Below are 9,430 nucleotides of genomic sequence, written 5' to 3'. Positions count from 1 at the left end.
CTCTACACTACACTACCCAGATGCCCCAGCTTCTTATGATAATGGTGTTATTATTTTGTGCATATATCGCCCAGCCATAACTAGTAGTACCATGTTAGTATTTTTACGACTAAATACCACTACTACTACTTCTTCAGATGTAGCTATAAGCGTCTGTCATAATAGAGTTCATGTAGAGTCTAACAGGCCTCATCGTTCTCCTCTCCCCTCCATCTCTTTCACGTTCCTGATGGCTCCTGACCCGCCACTCTTCTTCCTCTCCTCCTCCAGTCGTCTCCTCTCCCGCTCCCTCATCCAGTCTCCTCCCAGGAAGCCCAGCACGTCCTCGGGCCGGCCGCGCAGCCTGGGCCGCGGGTCCAGGAGCGTCTGGAAGAGGGCGCAGGCCAGCGGGGTGAAGCAGGCGAACTGGGGCGCGACCGGGCCTCGGTATTTCTTGCCCCGTTTCTCGGCCTCCCCCCGCGGCTCCCCCCACACGTCCAGCCCGTCGTCGGGGCCCTTCTCGCTGTGGAACCACTCCTGGTACTTGAGGAAGGAGCGGTCGGCGGCGGCGGTCTCGGCCCACGGCAGCCCTCCGGTCAGCATGGCGTAGGTCAGGATGCCCAGCGCCCAGCTGTCTGTGCTGGGCTTCACCGACACCCAAACTCTCTCCTTCTTCTTCTTCTTCTCCTCCGTGTCGCCGTCTTTGCCTCCGTCCGGGTCGCTCCAGCTGTCCTCGTTCCCCCTGGCGATCTCAGCTTCGGGGGTGCAGTAGGACGAGCTGTACCACACCTCAGGGACCCTGGTGCCCACCGCCTTCACCTGGGGTCGTTGAAGAAGAAATGACAGAAGAAGAAGGAGGAGGAGGAGGAGGAGGAGGAGGAGGAGGAGGAGGAGGAGGAGGAGGAGGAGGAGGAGGAGAAGAAGAAGAAGAATTACATCATCATAAACCTCTGTGTAGACCAAGGTGTAACCTCTGTGGCTGAACAATTAAGCCAATTTGGAAGTGCCCTCAACCTACGTTCTTTCTAATGACCAGCAGGGGGCGACTCCACTGGCTCCAAAAAGGAAGTCTGATTGTATGGAAGTCAATGGGAAAATGACCCTACTGTACTTCTCACTTGATTTATGACCTCAGTAAACACTTTCCTAAAGAGTTGATGGTCTCAATCTCTAGGTTCAAGTCTTCTTCAACACAGCCTGATGTTCCTTTAGTAAATTATGATCCCATTAGCAGACTCTGTTTTTGGGCGTGATTGACAGGTTGCCTGTGATCGTGAAGCTCGCTGATCACGGAACAACAGCTGGTGGCTACGTCTATATTTGTATACAGTCTTAACATTATGTTGATGTGCCATCCGCTCCCCTTCTGTCCCCACATGTCCGTTCCTGTACTGACCGCTCCCCTTCTGTCCCCACATGTCCGTTCCTGTACTGACCGCTCCCCTTCTGTCCCCACATGTCCGTTCCTGTACTGACCGCTCCCCTTCTGTCCCCACATGTCCGTTCCTGTACTGACCGCTCCCCTTCTGTCCCCACATGTCCGTTCCTGTACTGACCACTCCCCTTCTGTCCCCACATGTCCAATCCTGTACTGACCGCTCCCCTTCTGTCCCCACATGTCCAATCCTATACTGACCGCTCCCCTTCTGTCCCCACATGTCCGTTCATGTACTGACCGCTCCCCTTCTGTCCCCACATGTCCGATCCTATACTGACCGCTCCCCTTCTGTCCCCACATGTCCAATCCTGTACTGACCGCTCCCCTTCTGTCCCCACATGTCCAATCCTATACTGACCGCTCCCCTTCTGTCCCCACATGTCCGTTCATGTACTGACCGCTCCCCTTCTGTCCCCACATGTCCGATCCTATACTGACCGCTCCCCTTCTGTCCCCACATGTCCGTTCCTGTACTGACAGCTCCCCTTCTGTCCCCACATGTCCGATCCTATACTGACCGCTCCCCTTCTGTCCCCACATGTCTGTTCCTGTACTGACCACTCCCCTTCTGTCCCCACATGTCCAATCCTATACTGACCGCTCCCCTTCTGTCTCCACATGTCCGATCCTATACTGACCGCTCCCCTTCTGTCCCCACATGTCCGATCCTGTACTGACCGCTCCCCTTCTGTCCTCACATGTCCGATCCTGTACTGACCGCTCCCCTTCTGTCCCCACATGTCCGTTCCTGTACTGACCGTTCCCCTTCTGTCCCCACATGTCCGTTCCTGTACTGACCGCTCCCCTTCTGTCCCCACATGTCCGTTCCTGTACTGACCGCTCCCCTTCTGTCCCCACATGTCCGATCCTATACTGACCGCTCCCCTTCTGTCCCCACATGTCCGTTCCTGTACTGACAGCTCCCCTTCTGTCCCCACATGTCCGATCCTATACTGACCGCTCCCCTTCTGTCCCCACATGTCCGTTCCTGTACTGACAGCTCCCCTTCTGTCCCCACATGTCCGTTCCTGTACTGACCGCTCCCCTTCTGTCCCCACATGTCTGTTCCTGTACTGACCGCTCCCCTTCTGTCCCCACATGTCCGTTCCTGTACTGACCGCTCCCCTTCTGTCCCCACATGTCCGTTCCTGTACTGACCGCTCCCCTTCTGTCCCCACATGTCCGTTCCTGTACTGACCGCTCCCCTTCTGTCCCCACATGTCCGATCCTGTACTGACCATGCCGAAGTCTCCCAGCTTGACCCAGCGGCAGGCTGCGTCGCACAGGAAGATGTTCTCTGGTTTGACGTCTCTGTGGACAAAGCCGAGCGAGTGGAGGTGGGACAGAGCCCCACACAGCTGGGACACCACCCTCTGACAGCAGTCCTCCTCCAGTCCAACCTGCAGACAGGGTAGGGTTGTCAAAAGTATCGATGAGTATCAATACAAACACATTTAAACTGATACAATACTCATTTGCAACAGTATGGATACCGCCAAAAATCAAACATACTGCTGATGTTCCCCTATCTATCATTGGTGGGTATCTGTTGCTTCAACAAGCTAAAAGTGTTTTGATAGGCTGATGCTTAGAGCAGGGGTAATCTGCTGTGTTGTGATAGGCTGATGACTAGAGCAGGGGTAATCTGCTGTGTTGTGATAGGCTGATGACTGGACATCTGTACATAGCACTTTGTAACTGTTAAAGTGGTAATCTGCGAGATCCCCCCCCCTTTTTTTAATTTTGTTTCCCTCTTTGGTGCTGAGTTCACCTGTCAATCAATCAGTGTGGGCGGAGCCTGGCTTTTCTGTTGCTGCAGTTTGAGTTTCTCTTTTCTCTGTTCAGCCATCGTGGCTAACACAGCTAACACAGCTAACACAGCTAACACAGCTAACACAGCTAACACAGCTAACACAGCTAACACAGCTCATGCTAACTGTTCAGTTCTTCTTCTTCTGTTTATTACACATGGGAAATGTAAAACACATCACTTCCTGTGCGACAGAGGATTTTTTCCCCCAGGAAAGAGAAAGAGCTACCAGAACATAGAATAGAATAGAATAGAATAGAATAGAATAGAATACACTCCACTCCACTAAGCGCTTTGGCCAGTCCTTCGTGCCAGTGGCCATAAGGTTCCACAACATGAGATGAGATGAACATGAACATGAACTTGCACTGTACATTTGGTTGTCAATTGAATTGTATTGCTCTTATTGGTTTTATTGTTTTATGCTTTTTATTGTTTTATGCTTTTTCTTTATATCTTGACTTCTGCACTTTTTAACCTCGGTCCCTGTCGCTGTTTTAGACACCTGAATCCCCCCACGGGGATAAATAAAGGTTTCAATCAATCAATCAATCAATCAATCAATCAATCAATCAATAGAATAGAATAGAATAGAATAGAATAGAATAGAATAGAATAGAACAGACAGTGGAGAAGATTCATGAACTGGATATAGGCTAAAATCACTTCAATCTGATAGAAGGTACCAAAATGAACATTTAAATGTCACAGATTATTACTAAAGCACTATTTAAAAAAGCGTCATGGCCGACACACTACTGCATACCTCGGGCACAATGATGTCGTAGAGGTCTCCGAACAGGCCGGCCTGCTGAGCGAAGATGTAGTGTGCGGGGGTGGAGTAGGCGATGCCCAGCGCGCGCGTCAACGAGGGGTGCGTGCAGAACGACAGAGACAGGTTGTACTCGCGCAGGAACGACAAGAGCGAGGTGGATTCACGAGGGAAGAACTTCAGAGCCATCGGAGTACCTGGAGGGGGGGGGGGCAGACAGGAAGACAAGAAATAGGAAAATGAGAATGAAATCATAAACACACATTTTAGATACGAAGGTTACACCATGGGGAAACCTCATGAAGCTGACGTGGAAGTGCCTAAAATCAGCATTCTTTCAGATGGCCAAATTCACTGGCCACAAAAAGTCTGATTGTACAGAAATCTTTTAAAATCACCCTACTTCTCACTTTTTATTGATTGATTGATTGATTAGGCTCCCTCAGTAAGCACCTTCCTAAAGAGTAGGAGACAGTAAAGAAAAAGATGCTTTGAGGCGTGATTGACAGGTGATCGTTGATTATGGATCAATAACAGGCGGAGCTGCGGCTCTGTGGGAAACATGGCCTCGTGCTAGCTGCTTCTGGCTGCAAAAAAATACAAGATGGCTGGTAGCTACTTCCATATTTTTACACAATCTATGAGCAAAACGTCAACGTGGAGTTTGGAGTGGAGTGTGAAAGGATATAAACAAGTCACAGTTTGTTTGGTGCCTCACCTCTCTTCCTGTGCACGGCCAGCATGACCTTGCCGTAGGAGCCCTCGCCCAGGAGCTTGACGACCTGGAAGTGCTCTGTTGTGTCCAGCGAGGTGAGAGACTGAGCTGCCAGGTGACACATCTCATCCAGGAGCTTGGTGGCAGCCTGGACACAGACAGGGAACACAACAAGCGTTTGACACTGTGCTGGGTGGAGTTTGACTTCAGGAAACAGAGCTGCTCTGGAGGCAGAACTAATCTGATTGGTTGAGTTAAACCTCAGTGGGCGGTGCCAAAGAACCACAGAGAGCCCGCGTTCGCTAACTGCGAAACGTGACTCAAAGAAATTGCATTGTTAAGAACTGAAGGCTAATAGGTTGTTCCATTATTTGCAGCATGGCCTGAAGGAACATTTCATTCTGACCAAAACTTAAAAACAAAATGTAGCCAGTATTTATTATTATTATTATTATTATTATTAGTAGTAGTGGTAGTAGTAGTAGTATTATTATTATTATTATTATTATTATTATTATTATTATTATTATTATTATTATTATTATTATTATTATTATTATTATTTAAATTCTTGGTAGAAGTTAAATGTTAGATGGCTTCTCCTGATTCTAAATAACAGCTTGCTTGATTTGGCCAAGTAAAGCGATTTTTATAAGCATTTTAGGAAATGTCCAATGTCTATGTAAAAAACAATGGCAGATGAAAGCCCTTGGTTTGTATGCCTAAACGGGAAGAGGGCGGGACTTTGGCTCTCTATAGCTTCCAGTTCCTCCTCTCCTCCTACCTCTAATGTTACTTAATAAACTGTTAATGTTAAAAAAATATGTATGTATGTAAAATGTGTATCAATTAACGTCAATCTGCGAATGGGGCTGACATGAGGCATCGGTTTTTTAATGCATGTAAGCAGGTCCAGTCTACTGGCTATAACCCAGATAACATCATATCCCAATTATAAGAAATCCCATTATGATAATGACTGATTATTAGAATTGATATGATTTACATAGTGTTGTATTACTCTGAAGATGGATATTTTTTATTGTAATACAGAGAATCAGAATCTCAATTATTTTCAGAATCAGAATCAGAATCATTTTATTTGCCATGGTATGTTTTCGCATGCTAGGAAATTGTCTTGGTGTGACAATACAAAGTTGCATATGAACATGGAAGCATTTCTGTCAGGCAGCCATCATCAGTGCAAAACAACATGAAATATCTTGTTGTGGATTTCTCCCACAACCATCACGACAATGAAGCCCAAATGCACTATAAAAGGTCAATCATGTTAATGGACACATTCTTCTCTACTGGAAAAGGTTTCTAACTGTCACATATTGTAATCGATACAAAACGGAGACGGGGGGTCAGGGCGCTTTTCAGAATGGAATGCCTGGTCGCCTGTTGGAATGTATCACAGCCGTTGGCGTGATGATTGTCGTCATGACGATATTGGCAACACTGATCCCTGGGTATAAACATATCTGTTAATAGCCTCACAAAATCCTTGAGGGAGGTCTCTCTCTCACACATATACACACGCAGACCAGACATACACACACACACACACACGCACGCACACACACTGTTTCAACAGGCTCTTTAAATTGTCTGGTGGAGTGTGTGTTTCCACCACAGCTGGGCCCCGCGGGCCCAGACAGGGTCCAGACTCCGTCCACACAGCAGCTCATTAGCTAGCATGACAGAGCCGTGGATCTACTGGACACAGATGCTCTAAATGCCTGCTGAGACTGCGTTCACACGGCACAAAACACCACCGCTCAAACTCAGAACGCAGCGTTTGGCTCGGATTTTATGATCGACTAGAAGTGCACACGGAGAGCGCAGGCCTATATACTCCGGTCTGCTATCATGGGCAAATTCGCATCGGAACCCTGACCCACTCACCACGCCCCCTACCCACCCCTCAAACCCTGACTCTCTACGACCTTCCCATCCCTAGCTATGACCCCTATTTCCTAGCCCCGCCCCCTACCACGCCTCCTCCCACCACCCACACACCCCTCGCCACGCCCCCTACCCACCCCTCAAACCCTGACTCTCTACCGCCTTCCCCCCTAGCTATGGCTCCTTTTTCCTAGCCCCGCCCCCTCCCTTGACCCGAATCGGATCAGATCCGTGCCAAAATGTCCCGGGTTCTTCCTGTGCTCATGCTACACATGCTACACAAACCAACACACAAACTGACAGACAAACCAACAGACAAACCCAGACAAACTGACAGACAAACCGACAGACAAACGGCACAGAAAACATAACCCCTCTGCCCTCCTTGGCAGAGGTAAACATGCAGGTTTTGTTTTCAGAAATAATCAAAATATTTCAAATACCTACTATACAGGCTGTTCTTTTAAATCTTAGGATGGCTCAAAGGGAACACAATCTTAATGATCGAAACACTTTCCCTCAGAGTTGGAGTAACAGTGCAGAGCATGCAGTAATATCTGCCGTCTATACTGTATATAGTAGCTCCCCACTTTCACTTTGTTAAACACAAACTCCTTAGCGGTTCAGGAGGAAGGATTGAGTCAACACACGGCTCTCATTCCCATAGTCAAATACTGACGCTTTGGGTTGGTGTTCCGATCCGGTCGAACCGTGTTGACTCAATCCTTTTTGTGGTGTTGATCTCTCCTGATTGGATGAAGTGGGATAGAGACAGTCCGCATGTCTGGGAACGCCCACAAAATGTTAAACGGCTGGCGCGCGAGTGGGGTAAAACCGCCCATATATATCTCATGGGCTGACTCACCAATAGACGGTGCTGCGGCTCTAAACTACAGGTTTGGGGGTTCTAGAGCAGAACACAAGACGTCTGCTCAGATGTGCGTTTACTGCGGTGGTTAAATCCCCGATCGTGTCTGCCTGGGCTGGGCTATCAGCTCAATTCTAACTTTGCTGAATGGCTAGAACGGGGGAATTTACCCCACCCTGACCCCGCCCCCAGGCTAACCCAGCGTCTATTGTGGGCGTTCCTAGAGCCTGTATGGGCATTACCCAGACATGCGGACTGTCTCTATGGTATACCAGAACCGTTCTGATCTGTTTATCAGTTTATGGCAAAGCAGTGTGATTGAGAGAGCCACGTTACAGTACTGACCAAACACTCTATATCAGTGATTGCTGTCAGATTTTAACAGCACTTATTTTAACCCAAAATATGTTTTGCTTACAGCAGCTTTAAGACCTGCTGAGGCCAAAAATATTCAGCAGCACTTTAGCTAATTTCATTCATGGTTAGGTTGAGACAATAACATCAAGGATGTATCTTCGGTAGGCTACATCCTTGATTTGGTCATGTGACTAAATCAGGATAATGGTAAGCTTTTAAAAGCATGAAACTAATAATTGATCAGCATCTCTTAAATTCAACTTTGTCACACCACCGGACACAAGTTTCCTGAGGTCACGGACGGTACATTCCAAAGCGACAGAACGAAACAGAAAATAACACAATATTAACATTTGAACATAAAGTGACAGGAGTTGAACTCAACTATTAAAGGAGTGACAGAGTCAGCATAACCGCCAGCAAACATGTTGTCACTGATTGATATGACGGGCAGCAGTCAGATTGCAGAGCAGTGTAGACACAGAGCCAGAATGAAAGTGGAGACGACATCGTATAGTCGTTCATAGCTGCTAATTGGGACCTAAATATCTTCCTGGCATCAGTTCAAAACAGTTTCCAAAACTGTTCACGACAGTGGCTCCAGCAACATCGATACGACCCGGGGGGGGGGGGGGGGGGGCAGTGGATATGGAATTTGGCACGTCATGAATCCATCTTTCTCCCCCCCCTGCCATCTTTACTTTGGTACGTTCTATATTTTGAGCCGACTGATTGTGCATAACTTATCATTTGCTATGACAATGATATAAACAATGTGACATGGATTTTCTATGATACCCAAAATGCACTCTTTTCCAGTGTGAAACATTCATTCATGGCTTATTGTTATTATACCATTGCAAACAAAGACGATCTGCAAAAACCAAGAAAAGGAAATCCCTGCCTAGATTTATAGGCAGAGAGCTTGGAAAGCTCTCCCATAAAATAAAAAAATAAAAAAAGGGGCTATAAATAGATGTGCTCTCTAATAACACTTGGTTGTAGGCTACTTGTCCTACATGTGTCCACACTGTGAGCGAGGTGCGCGGGTCACATTTCTCTCAGCAGTTTTTTTTGCACCCAGTGCCGTGCTGATTTAGCTGCTGGTGTAAACAGAACCCGAGAGGCGGGAGGTGACATAAGCGCTGTTGGGGGCGAAGGGCTATTCAATAAGTGACATAGCTGAGGGGTCAAAGGAGTACACCCCCCCGTCCCCCCTGCCTCGCACCGGGACCCTTACATAACACGCATGTAGGGCCTGTCCAGACCTGTGCGTGACATTGTGTGTGTGTGTGTGTGTGTGTGTGTGTGTGTGTGTGTGCGTGTGCGTGTGCCCTCTCCTGCCAGAGTGTGTAGATGTGTTTGTGATGAACAATAAAAATAAAAATAAATCAAAACCGCAATATCAACTTCAGAAATGTCCGAATTGCAGTCTAAATCCACCACACTGACGTATCTGTTTCTTAACAAAATCACTTTGTTTAAACACTTTTAAAGTTCTAATTTATGATCATAAAAACGGATCAGCTGAACTCGCCATTGCAATATTCTGTCAAATAATTTGTAATTTTGTCAATTGG

The 9,430-nt window shown here is 47.5% G+C and overlaps 1 protein-coding gene across 1 annotated transcript in view; it reads right to left on the bottom strand.

Moving 5' to 3' along the window:
• Positions 1–189: 189 nt before the first annotated feature.
• LOC310772018 (serine/threonine-protein kinase SBK2-like) overlaps positions 190–9,430 on the bottom strand; it is a gene marked incomplete at both ends in the record, with an annotated part of 18,886 nt that continues 9,645 nt past the window's right edge. The window contains 4 exons of the mRNA XM_083664494.1: positions 190–798; positions 2,656–2,817; positions 3,994–4,196; positions 4,718–4,862. Coding sequence (XP_083520620.1) covers positions 190–798; positions 2,656–2,817; positions 3,994–4,196; positions 4,718–4,862 — 1,119 coding nt within the window. The remainder of the gene's footprint in view (positions 799–2,655; positions 2,818–3,993; positions 4,197–4,717; positions 4,863–9,430) is intronic.

Source organism: Poromitra crassiceps (genome assembly GCF_964638095.1).
Source record: "Poromitra crassiceps genome assembly, contig: HAP1_SCAFFOLD_1730, whole genome shotgun sequence".
Lineage (NCBI taxonomy): Eukaryota > Metazoa > Chordata > Actinopteri > Beryciformes > Melamphaidae > Poromitra > Poromitra crassiceps.
This window is presented reverse-complemented; position numbering and strand designations above follow the sequence as displayed.